The following is a 26713-nucleotide window of genomic DNA, read 5'->3' as shown; positions in this document are numbered from 1 at the left end:
GAAGAGCATAGGCTGGGATGGGCCCCCTAGAATGTGAGATTGTGCCTAGCCAGTATTCTGGGGCTGAGCCTACCAGGGCACCTTCAGGGTTAGGCCGAAGTGGGGCCTGGAGATGTGCCAGACTCCACCACTGGAGTTTTCTGGAATGCCGCAATAAGAAGTGGTCATTAAATGTATATGATGACTCGAGAATTGAGTCCAGCAGGCAGCAGTCCTGTCTCAGGTTATGAAATCATACAGGAAATGAAGTTTTCTCAGGCTGGTCCCCGAAATAACCACAGACTCTCCCCACCTCCCCCAGAATTCTGGGCTCTGCACTAGGTTGCAGCCTTGGGAGGAACTTTTCCTCATCCCTGTCACTCTCATTTTCTTCCCTCTTCAACAGAACTGGGCGCCCCTGTGTTCCTGGGGCCCTTCTGGGTTCTTGGGCTGCGCCCGGGACTACTTCTGCAAGCTCCCGAAGCGGAGATGCCGGAGCCGCACACCTGATCGTCAGGTGAGCCCGGGACCGCCCAGGAGGCGCCTCCCTTTCCCGCCGCCCTGCCGCCCCTCCGCCCTTACGGCGGGGAAAGTGAGAGGCTCCCGGGCCCGCCAGCAGGAGACGCGCGCCGCACCGGAACCCAGTCCCGGGGCCTGATGCGCATGCGCCGCACTGGCGCTTTCCGGCAGCGTGGCGGAACCACCTCACCGTTTCGCGACGTTTGGCGACCCCTGTGTGCGGAAGTCGGCGGCAGTGTGGCGCCATGGCGTCGCCCTTCAGCGGGGCGCTGCAGCTGACGGACCTCGACGACTTCATCGCGCCATCTCAGGTGGGCGGGCCGGGCGGCGGTCGTGCGCGGGGAGGTCCCCCACCGCAGTGTCTCCCCTGAGAGAGGGGCTCGGAAGCCGGGCTGTTGGGCCGCGCAGCCCCGGGGCGACCGCGTCCGCTTCCATGGCGGGCATGGCAACAGGAGTCACCTAGCTGGGGTGGCGAACTCAGGAGTGGGGCCGGGGAGACCCTACCAGGCTTCTCTGGCCGGCTTCTTGCGTGTGAGCAGGATGGGACGGCCCCACCCAGCTGCGAGGGCAAGGGAGGTGTCGTCGGTGTCGCCTTCGAGGAGTAAAGCAGAGCTTACTCTTAAAGGGAACGGGATAGCTGCACTTGAAAGGTGGCCGCCTTTATCTGGTGTACCTGCTTATCGATTGCTACCAGCCATCCAGAACCAGGGCTCTGAGGGCCATAGTTAAGGAGTCCCAGAAAGAGGGGGCGGAGCTGGAGCACCGCACCAGAGCATCGCAGCAGGGAGAAGACAGGCCTCCCGCCAAGGCTTCCTGGGGCTGGTCGTCTTTGGGAATGCGATGGCCAGGGAGGTTCTCCAAGTGCTGAGAGAGACAGCGGGAACTTAAGGAGGTAGGGAGAGAAAGGAACTTTCTTCCAGGAACTGGGCTGGGAGGTGACCTCCAAGCAAAACTTTCCTTCTGACCCCTTGGCTTCCTCTCAGTAGCCAGTGAAACACTGGCCACTGGTCCTCTGTGCAGTGCCATGCCACCTGTTGACACTGAGGAAGGGTGAAGGGTCGGAGTTGGCTGTCTGCAGACAGGTTGGCGTGCAGACCCACTTAGCGCTGCCTCCATCTGACTGTGACCTGCAGAGTGACCCTTAGTGTAGGTGGGGTGTGAATGTAAGTAGGGTAAGTAGCCACACTGCCAAGACTGCTTCTGCTGCAGGAAGACAGGAATCGGGGCAGAGCCTTTGTCCCTCGCAGCAGTGGTGTGGCCATCAGGCTGCCCCTCTTCCTCTGGAACCTTTGCACACTCAGGTCCCCGTTTGCGATCTCTTACTGGTGTAGGACTGCATCAAGCCCATGAAAGTGGATAAGAGGCCAGGAAGCGGCATGGCCAAGATCCACATCGAGGATGATGGGAGTTACTTCCAAGTCAGTCAGGTGAGTTCCAGCTCAGGTGATTGAAACACATTTTGTTGCTCCATCTGATGACAAGTGCAGTGACCATGGGACCCTCCACCTCTCACCAGTCTTTTCTCACTAGTCAAATTCATTGACTGCCAGGGAGGCTGGGAGAGATTGGAACCCTCAGGGATGGTGGGGAAGGAGAACAGAGGCTGAACATGGAGCAGAGATGGCAGTTCCCATGTTTCTCTCCCTCTCTCTCTGAATTCTAATTGTGTGAGATTTTCTAGTCCAGGTCACTTGTTCTTAATGAATACCTACTTCCTGTGTGATTTAACAATGATAAGATCCTAATCTATCAGTGCTAAAATTTACCCCAACTCTTAGCCATCTGAATTCTCAAGAACATCCATTGCCATCACATGGACCACAGGCACCAGGCTCACCGGCCCAGGGACCCCTCCCAAGCAGGGAAGAGCCACAGGATGGCTCATGGTGGGGCCAGACAGTGGGATCCCAAGGTCATGGGGAAAGAGCCACTGTCTACTTAGTCCAGGAGGGTGACCCAACAGCACACCATGGGTCCCACCCAATCCTGGCACAGCACGGAGACCCAGGGTAGGTGAGAGTGCCAGTGAGCCCTGCTTCAGGGCAGCAGTGGTTGATCTGGAGAGAAGTCAGAAGCACACCAGCCTCCTGCTCAGCACAGCGTCACAGTCTGGCCCTTCAGGCCCATCCAATTGGGAAAAGGCATTGAACTCAAGTTGTGGCTTAGGTGCATAGTGAGGCCTAGTGAGCTGGGCTGGAAGGGAGTTCTAGTCTCCTTCAGCCCTTAGGTCACATTCTGGGCCCCTGAAGCTCACCTGGCCCTGGCTCAGATCTTTCCTGCGTGTGAAGCGGGAGTAAAGGGGTTTTGCTGGGATCACTTGCATCTAAGAAGAGTTGCTGCATGTCAGCCTGGAGGCCTTGAACACCAAGTACTGGAACTGTCTGGCTGAGTCTGATGTGAGTGCCCCTCGTGTCCCTCTTGCACTCCACACTCCTCCAAGTGCCAACATTTGGCGGTCACAGCCCAGCAGGGCACAAGCTCCCACCATCTCCTGTCTTTGCCCCCTCCTCGTCATTGTGTCCTTTCTTCCTTCATCTCCACCCTGGCCTTTCTCCTCCTCCTCTTAGAGCCTGGCCTTTGGCATTTTCCTGTCTCCACAGCCCCATGAGTACAGCCTGGGGACCAACGACCCTCCAAGACCTCTGTGACCAGCCAGCTGCTTCTCTGTAGATTTAATGCTTGAGGCCTCCTTAGTGTGATTCTGACATGCCAGCCAAGTTTGTACCAAAGTTAGAATTTGGTGCTACTATGAAAATCTAGAATGTATATAAATATTTCTGTAATAAATATTTAATTTCTAAAATTTTAGTGGGCACATAAAGCCATTCAGCTGCTGTGTTGTGAGCCAGAGAATGAAGGTTTCCTGTGGGTTCCGTTACCCTGAGCTCCACCGCTTCATGTCTTCATGCAGCAGGGCCCTTGGTATACCGAGTTCTCTTGCTTCCAGGACGGAGGGACTAGGAGGCTGGAGAAGGCCAAGATCTCGTTGGATGACTGCCTGGCATGTAGTGGCTGTGTCACCTCGGCAGAGACCGTGCTCATCACTCAGCAGAGCCACGAGGAGCTGCGGAAGGTTCTAGGTGCTAATGAGGTAAGCGGTAGGTGGTCCTCAGGACTCTACTATAACCCGACATCAGCCCCAGCCTCGCTTGCTCGTGTTGTCTGAGCAGCTCATCTCCTGGTGACTCTTGGCATCTTTAAGTCTCATCAGTGGGATCTCAGTGAATTACTGGTCAGTATTCCATTGTTGAGGTGCTAGCCCTAAATGTTAGGTTCTCTGTGTACACAAAAATGACATGCCTTGATTGAGTTAGGGTCTGGTCTTGCTAGCCCTGGCCCACTGGGAGTCTGTAAAACACACAGAGTGAGTGGCATGTCCCTTGCTTTGCAGATAGCGGCACCTGGTCACCAGAGGCTGGTTGTCATCTCGGTCTCACCCCAGTCCAGAGCATCATTGGCTGCGAGATTCCAGCTAAATCCTACAGACACTGCCAGGAAATTAACTGCATTCTTTAAAAAAATAGGTGGGTGCTGAACCTTGGGGAGCACTCCAGCTTGGACACAAGGCTCAGGGGGCGGTCTTCACACCTCTGGTCTTTGGACCTAAACGTATCAGAAACCCTATTTAAAGTTGACTTTAGCTTAAAGTTTTGATGATTGAGAGCAGTGCCTTTTAAGAGAAAACCGTCTGAATTCTGATGTTGCACTTTTGCGAGTCTGGAATTCACTCCCTCCTTGTGTTTTTTAAAAATTATCACCATCAAGGAGCATTTCCCAGGTCTGAGCTGGGTTCTGGCTCAGAAAAAAATAAAGGTTGGTTGACCTCTTTATGCCGGGAGCTGGCTGGGAGAGTGTGGGGAGGCTGTGGCATAGGCTGCTGTCCTGGACACCGTGTAGGGTATGGCCTGGTCCTGGTGGCCACTGAGCTCAGAGGAGGTGAGCCCCAAGGAATCCAGGCTGGCCACAATGCCAGCGGGTCCTGTGACACTCCTGGGGGGCATGGTTGGCAGCACCTCACACTCCGGGTGTCCTTCTTAGAGGTGAAGTGGTGCTCTCCTTCCAGGGGCACACTACGTGTTTGATACCGCCTTCTCACGGAACTTCAGTCTCCTTGAGAGCCAGCGAGAGTTTGTGCAGCGATTCCGAGAACAGGCGGACTCCAAGCAGGCCTTGCCTGTGCTGACTTCCGCCTGCCCAGGTGTGTGCGCACTGGGGACAGGATGTTGACACCTGGATGTGGGCGACGGGAGTGCTGGGGGGGTGGGAGGAGCCCGAGAGTCACCTGTAGTCACTTCAGTTCCCTGAGGGGTGATTGCAGGGATGCTAGAGACGTGACAGGGACAGCAGAGTGGGGCCATTCCTCGGGGACCCTGACTCCTTGTGCAAGTGTGTCTACCCCCAGAACCTTCACGTCACAGCCCCATGTGCTCCCCATGTCGGCCTCAGGCTGGATCTGCTACGCCGAGAAGACCCATGGGAGCTTCCTCCTCCCTTACATTAGCACTGCCCGGTCCCCGCAGCAGGTCATGGGCTCCCTGGTCAAGGACTTCTTCGCCCAGCAACAGGTAACGGGAACCCTGCTGCTGTTGAGAGTCTGTGTTGTTTCCTTAAAAGTGAGTTCATGGACCCACACGCCAAACTGTGTTCCCTGCTGTGCCTGTGCCGTCACCCCTGCCTCAGCCTGGCCTCTTTGCTGCCTGGGTTGGGCAGCTGCTCCACAGTCAACGTTTCTCCATGCAGCGTTTGACCCCCGACAAGATCTACCACGTGACGGTGATGCCCTGCTACGACAAAAAGCTGGAAGCTTCCAGACCCGACTTTTTCAGCCAGGAACACCAGTCGCGCGATGTGGATTGTGTCATCACAACAGGTGCAGATCCCTGAGCCCAGCTGGTGCTGTGTCCCCAGCGCAGGCCCTGGCACAGCTCCTCTGGCTCACGTCGGTCACCCCATCTCTGAGTTGAGCAGCCTCACAGGCTCTCAAGTGCTTAAAAGGCAGAGAAATGAACACCCTTCCGGCAGCCAGATAGCTTGAGGGATGGTTGCCCTCCAGGGACACAGTGCCCTGCCCACCTCCAGGTGCACTGTGAGGCGCCCTGGGGACGGTGCATCCACCTCTGTGGCTGAGTTCAGCCTCTACCCACGAGCCAGGGGTGGACACGTGGCCTCTGTGTCCAGGTCACAGATTGCTGTGGATGCAGGTGATGTGGGTGTTCTTGAACTGACTCTTGTTTTCCTTGAGATTCAGCTGAAGAGCGTGTTCTGTGGTTTCATCACAGGAGAAGTTTTGAAGCTGCTGGAAGAGGAAGGAGTCTCACTGTCAGACCTGGAGCCAGCTCCCCTGGACAGTCTGTAAGTTACCACCTGTCACGGTGGAGGGGCAGGAAGTATTTCCAGCATCAGGGTGCTCAAGATGTTAGGGTCATGGGTGTCCTGGTGGGCAGGAGATGTGACAATGTGGGGCTAGGCACTGTCCCTTCCTGCCTTCTCTGCCATGGCTCCTTTCTGATTGGTTTTGCTTCTGCCCCGTGGTATGTCTTGGTGTCCACAGAGACAGTTGAGTTCATGAGACAGGCCTGTGGACAATTGGCTGATAGTCATCAGAGCTGACCCCAACTTCATACAGGTCTCAGCTCCCCAGAACAGGTGACATGATGGAGGGGACAGGCCTTTCCCCATGAGCTGCCTCCTGACAGGGCCACAAAGCCCCTGTGGTCCATGACTCATTTTCCACTTAGCAAATGCTCTCAAACCTGAGAGACAGAGGTTACCCAGAAGCCTCAGCAGACAGCAGCCCCAGTACCACCTGAGGCCATGCCCTCCTCCCCAGGTACAGCAGCGTGTCCCCCCAGGAGCCCACCAGCCATCGGGGTGGGGGCTCGGGGGGCTACCTGGAGCACGTGTTCCGGCATGCAGCCCAGGAGCTCTTTGGAATCCACGTGACTGAGGTCACCTACAGACCCCTGAGGTCAGTGGCAAAAGCTGGAGCTTGGGGAACGGGGCAGCTGGAGCTCCAGGTCCCCTCACTGCAGTAGGCATGGAGGAGGATATCAGGGTGGGCTTGGCGTGGACCTTGGGGCACCAGGAAGCTCACATGAAAGGGCCAAAGTCTCTAGTCCTCAGTCTCCTCATCGTAGGAGTCGATGTCCTTACCCACAGCATGGTGGTCCAGGGCCCTGAGTAGCCCGTGGTGGCAGGACAGTGTTCCTGGCACAGGGTGTGTCCCCATGTCCTCGGTGGGAGGGCTGGGGCCTCCATGTCAGACCAGGAAACCAAGGCTGGGTGTAAGGTCACCTGCCCAGCTCGTGGAAGTGAGTTTTCTACCCTCCTCTGTCACTGTCCCCACCCAGGAGGGACTGGGCACACTGTGTGGACAACCGGGTCTGTGCTCCCCCAGGAACAAGGACCTGCAGGAAGTGACTCTGGAGAGGGAGGGTCAGGTCCTGCTGCACTTTGCTGTGGCCTATGGCTTCCGCAACATCCAGAACCTGGTGCAGAAACTCAAGAGGGGGCGCTGCCCATACCACTACGTGGAGGTCATGGCCTGCCCCGCAGGTGCGCAGACAGGGTGGGGCCCTCTGGGACCCCCAGGTGACGATGCCCTTCCCATGACCATACTCTTGCCTGTCCTTCCCTGCCACAGGCTGCTTGAATGGCGGAGGCCAGCTCAAGGCTCCCGACAGGCCTGGCAAGGAGCTTCTGCAGCAGGTTGAGAGGCTGTACAGCATGGTCAGGACAGAGGTGCCAGAGGAAGCGCCCGGGATCCAGGAGCTGTATGGGCACTGGCTGCAGGGTGAGGGCTCAGAGAGGGCCAGCCGCCTGCTGCACACAAGCTACCACGCAGTGGAGAAGGCTGGCTCTGGCCTTAGCATCAGGTGGTAGGAGGCCTCCAGTGTCTGCCGGGCCCACCGCAGCCAGTACCAGGATTCCCAGCAAGACATGTGGAGTCTCCAGCAGGGAAGTCACTCCAAGACCCCAGGGCTTGCCCTGAAAATGCTGGGTGAGCTACGGGGACATTGGAACCCACATAGAAATGGGATTCAGGACCCACAGTCAGTAAAGGTGACCTCCAGCCTGCACTCACCTGGACTCTGCACTGCAGGGGCCTGGAGGTTTCACCAACTTCTGAACCTCTCTATGGGCCTGGAGCCCAGATCAGTGCTCTGGCTCCTGGCTGTGGTGGCCTGAGCTGTGAGGGTTTCAGCTAGTCCCATGGGGAGCTTAAGGCAGAGCAAGAGGGGGTTCCTCATCCCTCACTTCCAGAGTCAGTCCAAGTTGGGATATGGAGGGTGGTAACAAGCTGAACCTGCCCAGTTGGTTGAGCTCACAGCAGAGCGGGGGAACTCTGCCACACTGGGCAGCAGAGAACACTGGCTGGAGACAGGCACCTGGTCCATGACACCCTACCTGGGCGTGGGTCCCCCTGACCCCCATCTAGAACCAGGTGTTCTACAAAGCTGTGGCCTCTGGGGCCTGAGAACCTGCATTTTGGGGGCTGAGTCCTTGTGGGAGGCAGGCTCTGTTAGTGTCAGGCCTTAGTGGTCTTTCAGGCTGAGTCCTATGTCCACAGCTGGATCCCCACGTATAGGGCAGGGGGTGGGCCAATTGGGTTCAGCCAGCCAAGCTTGCCCCCAAGGAGCTCATCTCTAGTAAAGGGAACTCTATCTGAAAACTGCTTCTCTCCAAGAGTGTCTGCCACCATCAAGAAAGGCCTTTCACAGCTTTATTCATAAGTTCAGGAGCCCAGTGCACCCCAGTAGGCTGCCTCCCAAACATCCAGGTCTTGGAACTCACTGTAGCCCAGAGAGGGGTCTGGGTGTCCACCGCCAGGAAGTGCCAGAATGCCCACCCTCTGAGGCTGGGCAGGGTTGAGACAGGTTGAGAGAGGAGGGACGTGTGGCCTGGCCCGTGCAGGGCTCACTTCTGTTGGGGCGTGCTCAGAAGCCCCCACTGCAGTGCGAGGAGTGCCCGGGCCTGTGGCTGCAGCGGCTCAGCTGCCCTCTCAAAGCTCGCGCGCTCCCTGCAGAGCACTTCCAGGACCTCGGCTGGGGCCACCTTCCCTGTGAACTTGCGCACAGGCTCCTCTCTGCAGGGAGAGGGGCACCATGGGGGCTTCCAGAGAACTGCTAGGCAGAGGGCACTTAAAGAGCAGCCTCTCCCTGGTGCCAGACAGCCAAATAACCGATCCCCCAGCACCTCCCTCAGTGTCCCAGACTGCCAGGGAGGCCCAGAGGATAACAGTCCGGCCCTGTGCCAGCCTGTCCTGCAGCACGGCCCCTGGAGAGGGCAGAGGTCCTCCCGAGACACACAGGCATAGGCCTTGCCACGTGCTCCCCAGCTTGCCCCACAGGAAGGCCCGGGATGCTGGCCAGTACTCACGCCACCCTCAGGAAGGGGTTATATAGAAGTTCCTCGCCCAGGGTCGACGGCACCGTGGGCACGTCATCCTCATCCCTCTTCTGGAATGACCACAGGCCCTTGTCACAGCCTTATCTGGCAGTTCCAGGCAGCTTGACCCAGCTCACCCCCAGCCTCGGGGCTGGAGGCTAGACCCTGAGGGCAGGCACTCGTGGGCCAATCCTAGAGGCTGCCCAGTTCCCTACCCAAGGCCACCAACCCCTCCCTTCACCAGTGGGAGCTTTGGCTGGCAGCATGCCCATGGCTGACTCCCCCAGCAATGCCCTTCCTGGACCCACTCCTGCCCCACCCTCCAGCCTTGCAATCAAGAGGGGAGGAGTCCCCACACCTTGGCCCAGGACAGCTTGGCCCTCACGTGATCGTTGCAGGGCTCCACTTTTTGTGCAAACTCGAGATTGCCCAGCGTGTGCTCATGACCACAGAACACCTTCTGGAGAAAGGAGGCACTTGAGGTGCACAGCACCACCGCAGGCAGAGGTGAGCAGAGGCACTCACCCCTCTGGCCCCTCCACACACCCCTGTACCCCTCCCCCCACACCTGGCCCGCCCACTCCTTCAACTGGCCAGCACTCATTCCGAACCCCAGCACAAGGCAGGTGCAGAGTACGCGGGTTATGTGAGAGGCTGGGCCCCGTGAGGGTAAGGGACAGGCTGCTCACTGTCTCAGGGGGCAGGGTGCCCAGGGTCTCCACCAAGCTCTGGTACATCTGCTGAGCTGTGCTTTCCAGGCGTGAGCCACAGCCGGCCACGGACAGTGCATCCCCTGGAGAGTTGGCCAGGTCAGAGAAGGTGGAAGGGGACAAGGTGGGGCAGGTGGGCGCAGGGCAGTGCGAACCTGAGAAAACAGCAGGTGGGTCCAGACACTCGTCTTCCCAAAGGAAGTAGCTCATGTGGCCGGAGGTGTGGCCTGGGGTTAGGAGGCAGCGCACATGGATGGCTCCAAACTACAGCAGAGAGGCAGGCAGGCCTGTGAGGCAGTTGAGCCCAGGGTGTTCTCCCCGCGCCTCCCAGGTGCCCACTTACCTGCAGCTCCTCGCCATGCACCAGCCTGCGGGTCAGTGCACAGATGCGCTCGTCCGCGCCCAGCACCACCAGCCCAGGCTGCAGTCTCACCAGCTCCGCGTTGCCACGAGCGTGGTCCCTGCAGATGCGTAGAAGTATAATCACGTGTGGTTGGGGTAGGATTGGGGTGACACCCTCGTGCCTCAGCCCGCCCAGACGGTGCTCACCAGTGGTGGTGGGTGGTCAGCACGGTGGTCAGTGATACCCCCTCCCGGCCTACGATCTCCAGCAGCTGAAAGGGACAGGAGTTAAGGAGATACGGATGGTCCAGGTGGCTGCCTGTGTTTGGGAGCCAGGATTGGCTGCACAGTGCCCCAAGCAGGCCAGGATGGGGTTGTGGGTAGGGGCGATTCAGCAGTTAATTACTGAGCACCTGGTGTATATGGCACAGGCACCAAACGAAGGGAAAAGAGGAGGCCAGAGAAGGCTCTAACCTCATAGGAGACCCAGGATAATCAGAAAAGTCCTAAACACCAAATAACCTGAGATCAAAGAATAGGGGAAGAGTGCTCCCAGCAGTGTGGTCGGGGGAGCCTCTTCAAGCACAGACTGGCGGTTACGACCTACGATTCCTAGGCTCAGAGTGGTGCTACTGCCGCCCAAAGCCTGCCCTCACCCTTTTGGGCACGGACACGTCCACGGCCACAGCCTCCCGCGTGTGCTCCTCGATGACCAGATACATGTAGTTGTCCTCAAGCACAGGGATGACTTTGACCTTCATGGTCGCAGAGCTCAGCCACCTCGCGCCTCCTGAGCCTCTTCCTCAGAATGGGGCTACGCTCTCCAGACCCTAGGGAGGGCTGTGCCCGGGAAGAGTCAGCTCCACATACACGCTGGGGGCTAAAAAAAAAAATAGCCCTGTTCCCTACTCTCGGACTTCCGGGAGGAGTGGTGTGGAATTCCATGCTCCAGCCTTAAATTGACCTGCCGCTCCCAATCCCTCCTCAAAGTCCCGCCCACATCAGGGCCCGCCCCCCGCCGAGCCACGCCCTCTCCCCGCGCTTGTCCCCAGCCAGGCCGCTGCCCCAGTAGGACCCGCCTGCTTCCCAGGCCCCGCCCCCTCCCAAGGCGTCCTCCCGCCGCAGCGCGACCCTGGACCAGCTCCTCTCTCGCTCCGCCCCCAATACCCCGATCCCTTCAGGCCCCATCTCTCCCAGGGCCCCTCCCGAGGCAGTGCGACCCCGGTCCCTGCCCGCGTCCTTCCCTGGCCGCCCACTCACCCCCACCGGCTACGCCAGCCTGTCGCGCGGACTGTCTGAAGGACAGCCTGACATAGGCGGGCCTTGGACGCCGGTCACGGGACCTGGACGGAGTGCGCCGCTCTGCGCGGCCGCCCCCAACGGCCTGCTCCCCCGAGGCGCCCTCCTGCGGGGCCGGCCTGGAGCCCGCGCGCGTCGGGACCCCGAGCGCGGTTCAGGGAATGCGCGTGCGCGAGAGGGAGTGCACGCGTGCTCAAAGGGACTGCGCGCACGTCCGGCGCTACGGCGCCTCCTCCGCGAAGCCCTTCTGGCAACCGACTGAACCCGTTCTATCGAATCACCGGGCCCCACGTTGGGACGTCTGCGCCTATTTCCGTCAGGCTAGGGGTGCAGGGATATGTCCACTTTGCTCGCCTGCCTGTCCCAGCGCTCAGCCAGCACCGGAAGGGGCCTAGTTAGTGTATGAACGTACATCGTAGGGCAAGGCGCCCTGCTTGAGAACATAAACAGCAGCGACAGCTCCATTCCAATGTGCGCTGTTCCACAACTCCCCATGCTGAGCGCTGCTATGCGCTCTGCGCTCTTGGCTCTGTGTGCTCCCCGGATGAAGACGGGTGCTGGTCTGCGTTTCCTCGTTGAGGAAAAGGAAGCAAGAAAGAAAGGGTGGCCAAATATGGAAAAAGCTGACAGTTTGCACCCACCTCTTCAACCACTGAATTGTCCTGCCTGCCCTGGCGGGCGGGGCCCCGGTAGTCTCCTGGGAACAACAAAAGCCTTGGCAACACAAGCCACCGTGTTGCAGCAACACACCAGTAGGCGAAGTGGCAGTAGGCTTGGGGCTGGTGGTTGTCCCTTTTGCCTATGGAGCATGCAGCAGCCTCAGCCTCAATTCCCAGGCCAGGGGCCCCGTCTCGGGCCATTGAAAATGTGAGTCCTCCCAGGACACTGCTGCTTCTGGGGTCCGGGGTTCTCCCTGTCCCCTCAGAAGTCAGGAAGGGTGTAGGTACCCGTGACCTGGGCCTGATTCTGGCTGTGGGAGAGACTGATGCAGCTCAGCCAGGCTGAGTGTGTGGGTGGATGGCTGGTGGTTCCATGGGAGTGGAGGCCACAGCCCAGGCCTGAAACGCACCTGGGGGATGGGTGGTGGTGCCTCCCCAGGTTCTGCCACGGGCCAAGGACTGGCTGCCAGGAGTCCCTGGGGGTGCCCCAGCCTGGGCCACCAGCCTTGAGACAGAGCTTCCCTCAGATTTAGAGCTGAGTGAGGAACAGCGACTGCAGGTGGGTATGGGGTCCTGGGGTGCTGGCAGGAGAAAGGGAACCAACAGGGTCCCACAGGCTCCACCTCTCATCCCGGCCACCCACAGGTCTGCAAGGAGATGGTCGACCTGCAGATCAGAACCCATCGCCTACAGGAGCAGCACGAGGCTGAAATTTTTGAGCTGAAGAGTGAGGTGGGCACTAAAGTGTGCCCATGTGTGCCAGCCTCAGGGCATTGGGGGGAGGGTGCATACCTGGGTCCAGCACTGGGAGGGGTCCAGGTGTGCCCCATATGACTGTGCACACTCAGTGTCTGTGAGTCCCCACCTGTGCTGCGTGTACTGTGTATTTCTGAGGATGCTCAGATAGATGATGACTGGCCCCAGGTGACCTGGCACTTGGTTACCCTGCAGGTCCTGTGGCTGGAGAGCCGGGTACTGGAGCTGGAGCTGCACGGAGAGCAGGCAGCCCCAGCAGAGGCTAATGCAGGGCACTGCCAGGCACTGACACAGGAGCTCGGGTGCAAGGCCTGGGTGCAGGGACAGTCTGATCACCACAGACACCAGGTCACCATGAGTACCATAGGGCCTGGCTGCATGCAAGCCAAACAGGGGTCCAGCAGGAGCACAGTGAGGCTGAGACTCGCTCTTTTGTACAGGCACAGCCCAAGGACATCCCGACCCCTAAGAAGCAGCAGCAGAAGCTGGGGAACAGCGTGAGTATACAGCCACCTAGCCCAGGAGTCTGCCAAAGTTTCTCCCAGCCCAGGGTGGAGGTGGGGGAGTGCAGGGGACCTAAAGCTTGGAGTCTCATCCAGCCAGCCTTTGTGTACGCCACAGCTGCAGGGAGAAGTAAAGCAGGTGCTGGAGCAGCAAAGGGCTCAGCAGCAGGCACTGGAGATGCATGTGTGAGTGGCTGCCTCACCTGGGATGGGGAGTGCCCAGCAGGACACAGTGAGCAAAGGAGCAGAGGGAGTCCCCTGCCCTCCCCAGCTGAGCCTCACCCATGTCTGCAGGGCAGCCCTGGGCCAGCAGCTGCAGGGAGCCCGGGAGGAGGCCAGGACAGCTGGGCAGCGACTGGCTGCACAAGCCATGGTGAGGCCTAGGCCTGCTTGTTTGAGACCTGGTGGGTGTGAGTTCTACAAGCTCAACAAAGGTCCACCTTGTGGGACATGGGTTCAGGGGCGCCTCCTCCCCCAGGTGTTGTCAGCCTGCCAAGGCCAGCTCAGCCAGGCTGAGGTGGAGAATGCCCGGCTACAGCTGCAGCTCAAGAAGCTGAATGAAGAGTACACCATTCGGCTGCAGCACTGCGCCCAAGTCGTAACTGTGAGCCCTGGGCTGGGTGTCCCTACGGTGGGTGGGTGAGCAGCCTCTGGGCCTGGGTGTGCTAGACCACTTCTGGGAGACCTGACCTGGTGGGAGACTATAAGCCTGCCCAGTACACTGTCAGACCAGCTCCTCGGAGGGAATTGGGGGGGTGGGCGGCATGGGACCAACCAAGCCTCACCCTCCCCAGCTGTGGCCCCGCCCCAGCCCCACCCTCTCCCCTCCAGGAGCATGCAGATGGTGGAGGCCAGACGCCTGACGCCACAGTCCTTCGGAGATTCCTGGAGACCACTCTGGAAGACATTCGGGCGGCATACCACAGTCGTGAGCAACAGCTGGCCCAGGCTGCTCGTGCCTACCGCAAGCGCCTGGCAGATCTGAGCCGTAGGCATGAGGAGCTGCTGGCCGCCCACAGGTGGGTGCCTCCCTGATATAGGGACCTGGGGTAGGATGGCCCTACATAACCCGATGCATGGCTTAGTGTGCAGCAGGCACTGGCAGACCCCGATGGGGCCCCCAAGGCTACCTTTGGTGCAGCCACCTTGGACCTGGAGCCGCTGCCCCTGCCTGAGGTCACCAAGCTCGGTCACCCACAGGAGGACCAGGCTAGGCTGGAGACAAAGTTCCGGGAGCTCCAGGCCCAGGTGACCCCTCCCTATTGCCCCACAACTCATCCCAGGGCCCATTCCAGGCTCAGCAAAGCCCCAACCCCAGGGCCTCTGAGCAGCCTGCCTTGTTCAGCAACTGAGAAACCCTATCAAGCAGCCTTTACAACCCGGCAGACTTACAGCACTGCTCTTGTTTCCGCAGAAGGTACCAGGTGAAACCTCCCAGCGGGGCACATTAGAGCCACAGTGAGTACCCTGGTGTGGGTGCTGGTGGGACTCATTCATTTATTCTGTCAGCTCTAACTGCTGGGTGGGTTCTGATTGCAGCAGTGAACAATGTGGCCCATCTGTGCTCTCTGGTCTCAGTCTGTTTAAGAGACACTAATAATCGCAGAAAACCCAAAATGCCTCAGTGAAGATGGGTCCTCCTTGAATGGAAGGGTCAGGGAGAGCCCATGAGGAAATTTCAGCTGAGACTCAGAGGACCCAAAGATGAAGACCTGTTGGGAGATGGCTGGCAGAGGTCCTGGCCGTAGGACAAGGCTACCTGGTGACCTCCACAGCCTTTGCCTCTGGGCCTTCATGTTCCCAATTGTGTGATGGGCAGAAGCTGGTACAAGCCCACCTCCCAGGGTTTTGGGAAACAAATCCCCAGCATAAGGGGAGACCCCTCCCATAAACATCCTCAATGTCCAAGCTGGCCTTGTGGCTTAGCTGTCCGAGTGGCCAGCGGACCCCCATGCATAGATGGCTCCAAGGCTTGGGCAGGGCCCAGAGTGGGAAGGCAGGTCTATGCTGTTCCCACCTTGTTCCCAACAGGCACCTCAAAAATCTAGGTGCCTTGACTTGAGCAGGGTCACTGGTCAGCACCTGGCCTACACCAGCTCTCACATCCACCCATTCCCTTCCTCTCACAGGGGCCTGGAAGCTGCATCCTGGGCCCAGATAAACCAGAAGCTACAGGACTTCTCCCGTGGCACTCAGGTAGTGAGAAAGGCCTGGCTGGAGGCCTCTCTTCTCACTGAGCCCAGGCTCATGGCTTATGACCCCCTTCCCATGCCAGGCAGAACTGGAACGGGAGCGGGCACAGCTGCTGGTCCGGGCCACAATGGCTGAGGAGCAACTTTCTGAGCTACAGGAGTACGTGGACCAGCACCTGGGCAGGTGGGCTTTAGGAAAGGTGGATTGGATATGACTGAGGGCCTAAGTCCTGGGCACTAGCGGCAGGGCTTGTCCACAACCAGCTGGTGACTAAGCCTGGTTTCTCTCTAAGCAGGTACAAGCAGGAGATCCTGAGGCTGAGGAAGCTGGTGGGGTCAGGGGATCCCTGGAAAGTGGGGACCACACCTCCAGTCAAGCCCCAGCGCCCAAGGACCCGTAGCCGCTAAACTGTTCATCAGATAAACTTCGAGAACTCTCCATGGCCAGCATGAAGCCGTCCCCACGGCCCCGCCCTGGGAGATCACTCCACCCAAAAAGAATCAGAGTGGAACCAAATCTTTATTGTGTCCAGTCAGCCAGACTGAGAGTTGGGGGACCCAGGTACTGAAGCAGAAGTGGGTGCTGGTGCAACTTGCCCAGCTAGCCCACCCCTATGGACATCATAGGCCCAGACACGGTCCAGGCCTTCACCCACCACAGCCACCGGCTGCCAGGTGGGGAGGGGGAAGCGCCCTGACACCACACGGGCTCCTGCAGGCAGCTCCGCCTGCAGCTTGTCCTCCAGCAGTGGGAGCTGTGGGAGAGAGCAGGAGGGTGGGGTGGGCCAGGTGGAACACAGCTGCCCCTAGCCGGCACCTACACTGGGGATGACCTAAGTCTCCATGGGGCTGGCACACCCCAGACCTACCACGCTAGGAGCCAGGAACACAGACACGTTGTGGCAGTCTCTCAGGCTCACCTGTAGGAAGAGGAGGTCACCCCAGCAGAGAATAGGGCCCCACCAGAGGAAGAGAACTGGTGGGTATGGGGTCACTGCAACTTCCAAGTCCCAGCTCCAGCCTGCTCAGGCAGAAGCACCTGGGGCTGTCAGCAGGGCAGCCAAGCCAGAACTGAAAGAATGGAGATCAGGGCTGGGGTCTGAGGGGATCTAGGACTCCCCGGGTTACCTTCCAGAGATTTTCACGGCGGTAGCAGACACTGCCTGCACAGCCTGCCCTCCAGGCATGCAGCCATGCCAGCCCCACCAGCCACGGGTTCAGCTCGTAGCCCACAGCTGGGCGGAGACCACACTTGTGGGCAGCCAGCACCTGAGGGCACAGATAGCGTCAGGCCAAGAGATGGGGAGGTATACCCATGGGCGGGGGCAGCAAGGACCTCCCCCTAACACACAAAGTCCTTACAATTCTGCCATCACCAGAACCCAGGTCTACCATCTTTCCAGGACGGCCTCGCAGCAGCGACAACACGTGCTCCACCTGCCGGGCACTCGCACCGACATAGGGCACCTGGGCAAGGAGGCGAGCAAGACTGTGAGGGAGAAGTGAGGCGCCGCCTCCTAGGCTTCCTTTCTTAGAGCGCGCTGTCCGGCCCAACCCACAACCCGGCTGGCCCTTGGGCAGCAGCACCCTCCCCTCACACCCAGGCTCAGTATCTCAATCCAGACCACCCCCACCCCGGTCCGTCACGCCCCTATGTCCCCAACACACCGGCCCGAGCTCAGCACCACACCTGCAGCCGTAGCGGCACGCGGCGGAAGCCCGGCTGCAGCAGCAGCGCCCACACGGCGTAGGCGGCCAGGCCTGAGCCCGCCGCCACCTGCAGCAGCGCCAACGCGCCCAGCGGCCGCTCGCGTAGCTCCGTCAGCTCTTCAGCCGGGTCATCCTGCTCCATGCCTGCGGCAGCGGCTCGGGGTCGTCACGCCCCAAGGCCCCTCCCCACCTCAGGTCCGAGACCCTCACACCCCGGCCGGGAGCTGGAGGGGTAAGCCCTTTTTATAGCCGGAAGCCTTTCCTCTCCCGCCCTACGCCTACTGGGCCCCCGGCGCCGACGCCGGAAGAGGCGGGGCAGAGGCCGTGGCGAGACGCCGGAAGCGGCTGGTAGAGGCTGCGCTGCCGGTCCGTTCACCTTACTCTCCGCGCGAGTCCAGGGACCCTCCAGCGGGTTCCCGGCCTTGGAGCCTTGGGGTCCAGGGCGACCCTTGCGGGTTCTGGCCGTACTGCTTCCTGGCCGAAGCCCTCGGCAGTCAGCCGCGTTGGCCCACTCCTCAGACGGCTGCTATGGGCCTGTCCCGGGCGCTGCGGACCCCTGAGGCCGCACATCCCAGCGCGGGGATACGATCAAGAGAAGCGGTGCTGTGGCTCCTGCTGACTGGCCGTGAAGGGGCCAGTGCAGTGTGGCTGGAGCCCTGGGGCAGCGGTCAGCCAGTGGGGAACGGCTCACCGGCTTAGAGGGGCGTCTCCGCCGACCTGCACATCCAGATAACCCGCCAAGCACAGGAGCAGTCGCGGGGAGGACATAGGGGCCCCTCCCACAGCTGAAGGCAACTAGCCCGAGTGCGCAGGAAACAGGATGCGCTGGGGTCCGCGGGGGCGGTGGAAGTTGGAGCTCGGCTGAGGGGCAGGGCCGAGGGGGCTTACAAGGAGAAATTTAGCACAACCGAGCGGACAGATGTTGGCTCTCTCCGAGCATAGTGGGAGGGGAGCCGGATGTGAGGGGCGGGGCCCTCTGGTAGCTGACCCAGCCCGGCGGCTGGGAGGAAGAGACCACCTTCCTTCTCCAGAAAAGGTCACTCACAGAAAAGACTTGAGTTCCTGGAGGTGACCTGGCAGAGCCTGGGAAAGGGAGAGGCAAGTGCGGGGACAGAGCCAGGACCTCCTCCTCAGCAGACTCTGAAGACAAACATCCAAGAGTGACAGAGGCTTGTCTGCACACAGGCCCTGGCCGGACTTCTCCGCCATTCCCCACACTGGTCAGGAGCCCCAAGGTTGACAGAGGTGCTTCAGACAATGTGGGCACGCCAGAGTCCACTGCCCCCACGCTTCAAGTACAGGCCGCCTCACTCGCCTACCTGCCCTTGGCCCCAGCTACCACCAGCCCTGAAGGACAGGTGCCCCTGTTGCAGGAAACCCAGGTGCCCTGCTCCCAAGATCCGAGCACTGGAGAGGAGGGCGGCTGACCCACCGCACAGAGATCAGAACATCCTGTCTCCTTCCTGGCTATCACTGGGCCCTCCCTAGAAAGGAAGGACATGCACTGGGCTCTAGGCTGGTGGAGTGCTTACACAGCCATCTCACCCTTGTCTCTTTTCTTCCTTGCATTATTCCTGGTGTCTATACAAACCCCTGGCATCTGGCAGACAGTCAATAAAGGCTGGTTGACTAGATGAAGACACCTAGCCAGACTTCCCAGTGTGTATACCCACAAGTACCTCACCAGCATGTCTGCTCCTCGCCTTTGGACACTGGGCACTCGGGTGCACCTGTGTGAGTGCACACACCAAGAGAAGCCATGCAGGTGCCCCACAGGCACCTGTTCCCATAGTCTCGGCCTGCATGCCCACGTTTTCACCTTGGCCACTCCCCAGCGCTGGCATGAAGCCCTCACCCAAGCCTTCCAGGTTCCTCCTAGGAACACCCTTGTGCTCCCTTGGCCTTGCTGGCAGCACCCACTTAGGCTTCCTGCTCCTTACGAGAAAAGCCAGTACTTTTCTCTGGAGGAAGGTGTGTGAGTAGGAGGCACTTCCTGGGGCAGGTGGGTAGAGGCCAGTGTCCAGCCTAGGGCCCACTCCAGAGCAGCTACTCCACGTTTTTGTGGACAGATGGTCCCACAGGCAAGCCACGGCGACCACCAAGTGTGGCCATAGGCCTCTGTCCAAACCAGAGGCTGTGGGAAGCTGGCCAGACAATCAGGGCAGGAGTCAAGGGTGAGGTGCAAAAGCCTCCTAAGACAGAGAGGAGGAGGGGGATGGGAGAGTACACCCACCTCCTCCCCCTCTGGCCTTTACTGAGATACTCCCTGGTGGGGGGAGAGGGAAGAACAGGGATACAAAGGTCTGCTGTCCAGGAGAGAGGTCCAGGCTGGAGATCCACATGTGGGGTCATCAGCATATTGATGGTATTTACAGCCAGGAGGCTGGTACAGCTCTCCAAGGAGGGAATGTAGGAATGTCAACAGAAAGGTCTAGTGCTTGAGCCCTGAGCAAGCCATGGATGGGAGTTTGGGGAGGTGAGAGGGCACAGCAAGAAGCCTCAGGAGTGGTGGGAGGTGGGAGGAAACCAGGGAAGCCTGCTGTCCAGTGTGACTATGCTCCCACCCACAATTCTCACCAGTCCTCACAGCAAGCAGCTAGTCCAAGTGAAAGGCCATGCCCCACGAATGCCGCTTCAGATAGCCAGCCCCACGGAAACTCCAGGCAGCCACTGGAGTAACACTGAGTGTCCTCACAGGGTGTGGCAACACGAAGTACCTACATCAGCCAAATCTGGCAGAAGCAGCCCTGCCTGGGGGCTGTGCACAGCCATGTTCCTCTCCCAGCCTCAGTTCCTGCCTGAAAGATGACAGACGCTTCCCCAGTGAAGGCCACCAGGTAGAGATGGAAAGTGGTTTCTGGGGCACTTCACAGGTGCCCCCCAAGACTTGAGCTGTGGCCCTCCTTCCCAGGAGCTGTGGGACTGGGACAGCAGAGTCCACTCATTTCGGGTTCAGTAGTCCCACATGCGCCCCCATCCTGGGGCCTTTCAGCCTTAGAGCTGTTGGCTTTGTCCAGAACAGGCTGGCCCTTTATGTGGCTGAGGCTGAGGAGAAAGGCAGAGGTAGCAACAATGGGACCAGTGGCGGGAAACGGTCCTTAGAGACCCCATTGTGGGCCCCGCCCGCCGGAAATGGGCAACAAACAGGACCCCGCAGGGGAGACCCTACCGCCGTTGGGATGCTCCGCACGTATCAAGGGCCTCAGGACAGAGGGGTCCATTCTTCCTGGAGGGCAGGATGGGGCCAGGATGACTCTGCCAGGCTTGCAGCGGACCATGCAGGGAAGTCGGCTGCCCGTCAGTTTGCAACCCCTTCCCTTGCAGGTTGAGAGTGGTGTCGCCTGCCTGCCCCTACAAGGGACCCCAGCCACCTCAGACCTGGGGAATTATGGCCACTTCTCCACTCCTGCTCTGAGCCGCGGAAGCACTGGCACTGGGGGCAGGAGCAGCAGAGCCGAGGTTCACGTGAGTCACACCTCCCACCCAGCAGAAGCCCCTTGCCAGGTTGGGGAATAGGTGGCCTCAGACACAGCACCACTGCCCTCAAGCCTCAGTCTCTGGCTCTGTGGAGCAGGAATCGCGCAGTCCCCAGGGCTATGGGAGGATAAAATGCAGTGAGGCAGGCCCGGGGCTGGGCTCAGGCACCAGCACTCGATATCCATTGGTGAATGTAGTCAGTGTTCTTATTGGTTATTGCTGTTACAGCAGAAGCAGTGGGTACCGTGATGCCATCTGGAGGCATCCCTCCACCCTCCTCCCAGCCCCTTCCCAGCGTCCTGCTCCCAGGCCCCTCAGTCCAGCACCACCTCACAGGGGTGGAGGTGGTTGGTGTGGGCAGCTGCATAGACACGGCTGAATTCCCGGAAGCGGGGGGCGCAGCCCAGCCAGGCCTCACCAAAGTGGCTCCAGCCCATGAAGAGGAAGGTGCCAGGGCCAGGGCGGACACCACAGCGCAGTGGGGTGCGAATGGAGGCCTGCACCTGGGCCCCAGGGCCCCCTACCCGGAATAGCGGCAGCGTCTGGCGGAGGACACGGACAGCCACCACGGTGATAATGGACTCCTGCAGCTCTGTGTCGTGGGTGACCCCATGGATGGTTCCGAGGATCACTGTGGGGACACATGTTGGCCAGTGGCATGCAGGGGAAGGCAGGCCCCAGGCTCTCCCCACAGCAGGGGCACTCACCAAAGTCACTGGTGCATGCAGCCAGAAGGAACTCAGCATCACTGCAGGGTCTGCAGGCACCTGGCATGCAGGGGAGGTCTTGAGTGGAGGCCCTGCCTTCTCCTGGACCATCCAAGGCCTCCCCCAGCTGGACACAGGAGGGAGAGGGCAAGCTACCAGACCCCTGTCAGGGCCTGATGGCAACTGGAGATCCCAGAGAGCATGTGTGCACACCCTGAAGACACCTAGTACCCAAGGTGACACCACAGGCCTGTGCCTGCCTGAAACATGCACACACAGACATGGGCCTGGGTGCTGTGCCCAGCATGCCAGCACAAAGCCCCCTGACCTGGAGCTCAAGTGTCTGGGTGCAAGCATCTCACATGTAGGCACCAGCAGGCGATAACCCCTTAGTCTCCCAGGGCTGCCTCCTGGGGCCCAAGGACACCAGCCCAGCCCAGTGGCAGGAGATTATGGTGGGCTCTGAGGTCAGGGGGCAGAACAGAGAGACCCCCATCCCCTGTGAGGTCAGGCTCCAAGCTCCAGGAGAGCAAAGAGCTGGACCTGGTGCCCTGCCAGGAGGCGGGGCTTCATCTCCATGGTGACTGGGCTCACACTGGACTTCTGTTGTTTTGGGCTGGGGGAGGGGAGGGAGGTCACCGCTGGGCCAGGGAGCCCGGGACATCTTTGGCCGGAGGCTTTGATTCTGTCCCCCATCATCCCCTCCCCCGAACTCCTCAGGGACCAGTGGCCTGGGTAGCCCTGCCTGGCTTCCCCTTCCAGGATTCTGCCCCCTACCAGCTCTCTCCCTAAGCAGCAGGCTGAGGGATCACCCCTTCCTCATTTCCTCCCTCTCACCTGCCCTGGCACTGCTTCTCACTAGCTGAGTGCCTTTGATAGGCTGCTTCACTCTGGGGTCTCAGTTTCTCCCTCTGTGCAATGGGGAAGAAGGACACGTTCTCACTCCACCCGGCCATGGTGCGACTCCATGACTCCTACCGGTCTCCAACTCGGACTGGCACTCACCATCTGCACCAAGGCCCTGAGCCTGCGGAGGCAGTTCTGGACGCCCGTCCTCCCGCAGTTCGAAGCGGAAGGAAGCCACGCGGCGGCTGATATCGGGATGTGGAGTGGCCTGGAGGAAGAGGGCCCGGTGCTCGCGAGGACCCCAGCGCACGCATCGGCCCCTGGCAGGGCCTAGGCCCTCGGCCAGGAGCAGCTCCAGAGTGCCTCCCGCCCTCTCCGCGAAGACTTGGGCTCCTGCGAAGGGCCGCGCCGGCCGCAGACAGGCGATGCTCGGCCGCCCGCCGGGGTCGGAGCCGCCTAGGGTGAGGCGCAGCGCCCCGGCGGGGTACAGCCACTCGACCCCGCCCTCCGCACAGGCCAGGGCCAGCTGTCCCACGCTGCCGGGCTCCTGGGTCAGGCCGCTGCGGACAGGACGGGCGGTGATGAGGAGGGCGGTTGACGTCCCCACCCAGCCAGCCTGCTCCCCATGCACCCTCTCACTGCAGCTACCAACAGCTGCGTCCACTTTATGGAAGAAGAAACTGAGGCCCAGCGTTCCGGGACTCAGAGGGAGAGAGCAAGGATTCGGTGCGGTGCCGGGTCGGAGTGTTCTATCCAAAACAGCGGATGACACGGCTCCTTCCTAATGGGTGCGCACCGCCCCAGAGGGTTAGTCCGCGAGGGCTTCCAGTGAGGCTCGTACCTGCCCCTCCAGCTGCAGCGGTCCTCCGAGTAGCCGGCGCGGGCGGCGACGGCCAAGAGGCCGCAGCAAAGCGCGTAGAGCAGCGCAGGGGGCGGCATGGCGCGCGGGGACGCGCGGGGGCGCGGTGGGGAGCAGCTGGGGCGCGGGCCCCGGCCCCGCACAGGCCCCACCGCCTGCGCCGGCCGGCCGCGCACCCCGCGAGGCGCCTGGGAGCTTCCAGGGAGCGGGGGGGGCGGGCCAGGCGGCCAATCGCGCAGCGGCCCCCGAACTTTCCGCCAATCACAGCGGCGCTCTCAGGAGCGGGAGGACCAGCCTGCAGTCCAGGAAGCACCGGGGAGGGGGCTCCGCGGCTGGACACGCTCCGTGTCGCCTCCTCGAAGTCCCCTCACCTCCAGCCTCGCCTTGTATGCCATCTTGGGTCCTGGTTGGGCCACCGTCCTTCAAGCCCTTGGCCGGGGTGGGGGTGGTGCCCACGGAACCTCTAGAGGAGGAGGATTCATCTCCGGTGTCTTTTCCCAAGAGTAGGACCTGGGCTTCCATCCCCCATCTGGCCCCAATCTAATCCTGGTGACTCGCCACACGCGGCGGGCAGGGGGTGGGGGTGACTGAAACCAGGGATGAGGGGCCAGGGCGCTGGGGCTGCAGGCACTGTGGAAAAGCAGGAGCAAGGACAGCCCTGAGCCCCAGAATTAGGCCCCCAATAGATCGAGACAAGCTGAAATGGGGCCTACTCTCATAAAGGATTCCCCCTACACCTAGGGTCATTGTGGAGGCCAGGGAGGTGGGGAGTGGCTGGCCAGGTGGAGAGTGGAGGGAATTCCAGGCAGAGGGGAGGAGCAGATAGACAGCCTTGGCAAAGCTGTGAACCCAGTAGATGGGCTCCCAACAGCCTGTGACACCCTGGGGTCAGATTATAGAGGCCTTAGGCACAAACCCAAGACTCCAACCGGGCACTGGAACCCTTGGGAGTCAGTGAGAGCTTTGGCTGGCATCTGCGGGGACCAGCATAAGACTCTCTGCTGTCTGTGGGTGTGAAGTCTTTATCTCACTGTCTCCCCAACCCCAGCCTTCCTGCTACCAAGGACCAGAAGTGCATACAGACAGATAAGGGCAAATGGCACTAAGGGTAAGTAAGGCATTGGAGGCACTGCCAAACTGAGTGTACCACATCCCCCTCCCCTGGCCCCAGGGCCCTTCCAGGTCAAAGAGGGGCAAGGTACCTGCAGGGCTCAGCTGGCTCCTGGCCCTGGGCAACATGGGGTGAGAACCCTCAAAGGAGGACACAACCCAAGTGTCCATTGATGGATGATGCTAAACAAAATGGGGTCCATCCACACAGTGGAATATAATTCAGCCTTAAAAGGGAAATTCTGACACATTACCATATGGAAGAACCTAGAAGACATTGGTTTCAGTGAAATAAGCCAGTCACAAAAGGACCTAAAATAGCCAAATTCATAGGGAAAAAGTAGAATGGAGGGTGCCAGGGGCAGGGGAATGTGAATGGAGTCAACGCTCCTGTGTACTTAAAAATGGTTAAGATGATAAGTCTTATGTATATATTCCCCAATTAAAAATAAAAAGGGGTACACAGGCCCTGGCGCTGGGCACAGAGAAGGCAGAAGAGGCTCAGTAGAAGGAAGGGAGGGGGGAACCCCAGTCAGCTGTCCCAGCAGAGACTAGGGGCGGGGGTTCCACTTCTGGAGTCACTAGGATGTTACTGCCCATGCCCCAGTCTCTGAGGCTGACAGTGGGCTCCTGGCGCCCTCTTGTGGCAGTATGAGGAGTCAGCCCTGGGCCCCTGGCTCACCCACCCTCACCCTCCACCTCCCAACTATGGGCAGAGAATGGGCCTGTGTAGGTTGGTGCCAGGGAGCGGCTCCTTGAGGGTAACCTGGTCCAGAATGGGCACATGCCTGGCCCTGAGCTGGCCCTTTGACACCAGGTTTCCCCTGCCTCCTGCCCCAGATGCTTCTTCAAGGGGACTGGTGAGGCTATCACTCACAGACAAGGGCTGTCTCTCACAGCTCCTGGCCCCACCAGGGAAGCACCAAGTGTTGTTGGCCATCAGAGGTCTGTTGCCCAAAGGACAGGGAGCCTAGAAGACCATACCTGGCTTCAATTGCTGTGGGTGCAAGAGCAGACATACAGCAGGTGCTCAGTAAACACCTGGAGAGTGAGTGCTTGGATAGACAACTGACATCCAAAACCTCAGGTAACCCCTCCTGATGTCTGTGCTCAGTTTAGAGGCTCCTTCAAAGTCCCCCACCTCCAGATCCTTCAGTGCCCTGACCCTCCAAATGGGCCTCACTCAAAATCTAGGTCCTGGCCTGGCAGGGGGCTGGAGGAGATGCTGGGACAAGGAGCTGTCCAAGGTGAGCCCTTCCCTGAACAGTGCCTGGGATAGGGGAGGCAACCCCACAGGGTGAAGGGCACAGGCAGGAGCACTCGTGACCAAGATAGGGGCTGGGCTGGTCCAGGGCCTGTGGGAATAACACAAAAGCCAAGCAGAGTCAATGGCGGGCAGGTTGGGAGGAAGAGTGCCCAAGGCCTGGATGGAGCTTAGGGCAAAACAGGGACTGGAAAGGTGGCCAGTGGGAGGTGGGCAGGGACAGCCCCAGGCCCAGCAGCCACCAAGGAGTTTGAACTTGGCTTCAAAGGGACAGCAAACAGAGCCCTTAAGGAAATGGTGAGAAAGCCCAGAGAGAGGTCACGTTCTCTTAATTGCCCAAGACTGCCCACTTGGGCTCCCATTTCAGGAAAAGCAGGGTAGAAGGAGAGATGTGTCCCCAGCAGAGCCTGTGGCCACTGAGACCCCTGCAGCTAGGATCTCCTGAATATGCTGCTTCAGCTGCCCAGGGCAGGGTGCTGCACCCCTGGGAGAAGCTGGGGGCAGGAGACAATGAGGACATTTCCCGTAACTGAGAGCCAAGGGGTGCCAGAAAGCAGCTAGAACCTGGACCACCCAGTGACACAATCCAATGGTGTCAACCATGAATACTGGCCTGGATTGCTCCTGACCAGCCTGACCTAGGGAACTCCAGGGTGCTGGAGAGACCAGTCCTCCTAGAGACCCCATCAGGGAGTCATATCTGCCAACTCTGCAACCTTTGGTTCCCTTTCACCTGCACAACCCCCACCCTCCACCCCCAAGTGGAATCACCTCGCCTACCCATGAGCCTGTACCTTGGGACACGTGGCAAATTTCCTCCCTTTGAGGAGAAATCCACCCACTACATACACCTTGCATCTTCTCCAGGATCCAAAAATGCAGCTGCAGATTGATTTGCAGCCGAACTAAAAATAACTGCCAGGCTCCAGCCAGGGCCCGGGAAAATATCCCATTGCTAGGAGACAGCCGTTACTGGGAGACCGCCATTGCTAGGCAACAGGGTTGCCATGGTGACAGCTGGGCCCTGAGTCATCCTCAGCTCTGGCCGCTCCGCCCCCCTGCCCCTGGTGAGCCAGGCCTGGGTCCTAGGAGGAGGGAAGGCAGGGAAACAGAAGCTGGAAAGAGCAGAGAGGCCGGCTGCCTGCTGCCCGCCACCCATTGCTGCCACAGCTGCCCCAGGCTGTGAGGTTCTCACTGTCGTAGGTGCCCATTCTGGCTGCAGAGTGGCCAGGACAGACAAACACACCTGCCCACCCTATATGTTTCCCTCCCCAGGCACTCTTGGCACCCCTGTCTCTGTGTGGGGAGCAGAGGCAGTGAGGAGCAGTGTCCATCCGGCCCATGGCTCTAGAGCAGGAAGCTTCAGAGCCAGCCTGATCACTCTGGAGCATGG

General features: G+C 60.1%; 5 protein-coding genes across 16 annotated transcripts; 2 read left to right on the top strand and 3 right to left on the bottom strand.

Moving 5' to 3' along the window:
* The first annotated feature begins 682 nt into the window (after positions 1-682).
* CIAO3 (cytosolic iron-sulfur assembly component 3) lies at positions 683-8157 on the top strand. Of its 4 annotated transcripts, none has more exons than XM_006204241.4 (11): positions 683-809; positions 1830-1925; positions 3446-3589; positions 3890-4022; positions 4562-4696; positions 4945-5063; positions 5239-5368; positions 5778-5850; positions 6329-6466; positions 6896-7053; positions 7142-8157. In XM_006204241.4, the coding sequence occupies exons 1-11, from the start codon at positions 744-746 to the stop codon at positions 7378-7380; spliced, it is 1431 nt and encodes a 476-aa protein (XP_006204303.1). In that variant the 5' UTR covers positions 683-743; the 3' UTR covers positions 7381-8157. The 4 variants fall into 4 exon arrangements, with proteins under 4 accessions (XP_006204303.1, XP_015094681.1, XP_072798432.1 ...); XM_072942331.1 differs by having other exon boundaries at positions 724-809; positions 1800-1925; positions 7142-8156; XM_072942332.1 differs by lacking the exon at positions 683-809 and adding an exon at positions 818-1148 and having other exon boundaries at positions 7142-8156.
* A 47-nt stretch (positions 8158-8204) lies between these two features.
* Positions 8205-11353, bottom strand: HAGHL (hydroxyacylglutathione hydrolase like). Of its 8 annotated transcripts, none has more exons than XM_072942339.1 (9): positions 11199-11347; positions 10595-10818; positions 10146-10210; positions 9940-10057; positions 9752-9860; positions 9576-9679; positions 9245-9343; positions 8878-8957; positions 8205-8584 (listed from the first exon to the last, which is right to left on the bottom strand). In XM_072942339.1, exons 2-9 carry the CDS (start codon positions 10697-10699, stop codon positions 8416-8418), a joined length of 849 nt encoding a protein of 282 aa, XP_072798440.1. In that variant the 5' UTR covers positions 10700-10818; positions 11199-11347; the 3' UTR covers positions 8205-8415. The 8 variants fall into 8 exon arrangements, with proteins under 8 accessions (XP_072798440.1, XP_072798439.1, XP_072798437.1 ...); XM_072942338.1 differs by having other exon boundaries at positions 9245-9346; positions 11199-11344; XM_072942336.1 differs by having other exon boundaries at positions 9245-9346; positions 9576-9860; positions 10595-10778; positions 11199-11353.
* Positions 11354-11632: 279 nt separating this feature from the next.
* CCDC78 (coiled-coil domain containing 78) lies at positions 11633-15858 on the top strand. Of its 2 annotated transcripts, XM_072942330.1 has the most exons (14): positions 11633-12104; positions 12336-12455; positions 12542-12628; positions 12848-13000; positions 13093-13149; positions 13274-13341; positions 13450-13528; positions 13634-13759; positions 13987-14174; positions 14241-14364; positions 14525-14613; positions 15285-15351; positions 15431-15531; positions 15644-15858. In XM_072942330.1, exons 1-14 carry the CDS (start codon positions 12039-12041, stop codon positions 15753-15755), a joined length of 1437 nt encoding a protein of 478 aa, XP_072798431.1. In that variant the 5' UTR covers positions 11633-12038; the 3' UTR covers positions 15756-15858. The 2 variants fall into 2 exon arrangements, with proteins under 2 accessions (XP_072798431.1, XP_072798430.1); XM_072942329.1 differs by lacking the exons at positions 14241-14364; positions 14525-14613.
* ANTKMT (adenine nucleotide translocase lysine methyltransferase) lies at positions 15849-17386 on the bottom strand. The gene is made up of 5 exons (XM_006204239.4): positions 17038-17386; positions 16710-16814; positions 16476-16616; positions 16217-16267; positions 15849-16102 (listed from the first exon to the last, which is right to left on the bottom strand). Exons 1-5 carry the CDS (start codon positions 17197-17199, stop codon positions 15881-15883), a joined length of 681 nt encoding a protein of 226 aa, XP_006204301.2. The 5' UTR covers positions 17200-17386; the 3' UTR covers positions 15849-15880.
* Positions 17387-20714: 3328 nt separating this feature from the next.
* Positions 20715-23330, bottom strand: METRN (meteorin, glial cell differentiation regulator). The gene is made up of 4 exons (XM_072942064.1): positions 22929-23330; positions 22247-22647; positions 21242-21301; positions 20715-21165 (listed from the first exon to the last, which is right to left on the bottom strand). The coding sequence occupies exons 1-4, from the start codon at positions 23024-23026 to the stop codon at positions 20849-20851; spliced, it is 876 nt and encodes a 291-aa protein (XP_072798165.1). The 5' UTR covers positions 23027-23330; the 3' UTR covers positions 20715-20848.
* Positions 23331-26713: the final 3383 nt, after the last annotated feature.

Source organism: Vicugna pacos, chromosome 18, assembly GCF_048564905.1.
Source record: "Vicugna pacos chromosome 18, VicPac4, whole genome shotgun sequence".
NCBI lineage: Eukaryota > Metazoa > Chordata > Mammalia > Artiodactyla > Camelidae > Vicugna > Vicugna pacos.
Note: the sequence above shows the minus strand (reverse complement) of the source record. Positions and strands in the feature narration are given on the sequence as shown.

What these genes read in the sequence shown, in the direction of transcription:
- CIAO3 (XM_006204241.4), top strand. Translation starts at nt 744, where the DNA reads ATGGCGTCGCCCTTCAGCGGGGCGCTGCAGCTGACGGACCTCGACGAC. An exon ending in AGGTTCTAGGTGCTAATGAG is followed by an intron (nt 3,590 to 3,889) that starts GTAAGCGGTAGG and finishes CTTGCTTTGCAG; the next exon opens with ATAGCGGCACCTGGTCACCA. An exon ending in GGATTGTGTCATCACAACAG is followed by an intron (nt 5,369 to 5,777) that starts GTGCAGATCCCT and finishes GTTTCATCACAG; the next exon opens with GAGAAGTTTTGAAGCTGCTG.
- HAGHL (XM_072942336.1), bottom strand. Translation starts at nt 10,699, where the DNA reads ATGAAGGTCAAAGTCATCCCTGTGCTTGAGGACAACTACATGTATCTG. An exon ending in CTGACCACCCACCACCACTG is followed by an intron (nt 10,058 to 10,145) that starts GTGAGCACCGTC and finishes ACGCATCTGCAG; the next exon opens with GGACCACGCTCGTGGCAACG. An exon ending in GCACCCTGCCCCCTGAGACA is followed by an intron (nt 9,347 to 9,575) that starts GTGAGCAGCCTG and finishes TCCTTTCTCCAG; the next exon opens with AAGGTGTTCTGTGGTCATGA.
- CCDC78 (XM_072942330.1), top strand. Translation starts at nt 12,039, where the DNA reads ATGGAGCATGCAGCAGCCTCAGCCTCAATTCCCAGGCCAGGGGCCCCG. An exon ending in CGTCTCGGGCCATTGAAAAT is followed by an intron (nt 12,105 to 12,335) that starts GTGAGTCCTCCC and finishes GTGCCTCCCCAG; the next exon opens with GTTCTGCCACGGGCCAAGGA. An exon ending in CGGGGCACATTAGAGCCACA is followed by an intron (nt 14,614 to 15,284) that starts GTGAGTACCCTG and finishes TTCCTCTCACAG; the next exon opens with GGGCCTGGAAGCTGCATCCT.
- ANTKMT (XM_006204239.4), bottom strand. Translation starts at nt 17,199, where the DNA reads ATGGAGCAGGATGACCCGGCTGAAGAGCTGACGGAGCTACGCGAGCGG. An exon ending in GCGTGCCGCTACGGCTGCAG is followed by an intron (nt 16,815 to 17,037) that starts GTGTGGTGCTGA and finishes CTCCTTGCCCAG; the next exon opens with GTGCCCTATGTCGGTGCGAG. An exon ending in GCCGTGAAAATCTCTGGAAG is followed by an intron (nt 16,268 to 16,475) that starts GTAACCCGGGGA and finishes CTCTTCCTACAG; the next exon opens with GTGAGCCTGAGAGACTGCCA.
- METRN (XM_072942064.1), bottom strand. Translation starts at nt 23,026, where the DNA reads ATGCCGCCCCCTGCGCTGCTCTACGCGCTTTGCTGCGGCCTCTTGGCC. An exon ending in TCAGGGCCTTGGTGCAGATG is followed by an intron (nt 21,302 to 22,246) that starts GTGAGTGCCAGT and finishes CCTGCATGCCAG; the next exon opens with GTGCCTGCAGACCCTGCAGT. An exon ending in TGCATGCACCAGTGACTTTG is followed by an intron (nt 21,166 to 21,241) that starts GTGAGTGCCCCT and finishes GTGTCCCCACAG; the next exon opens with TGATCCTCGGAACCATCCAT.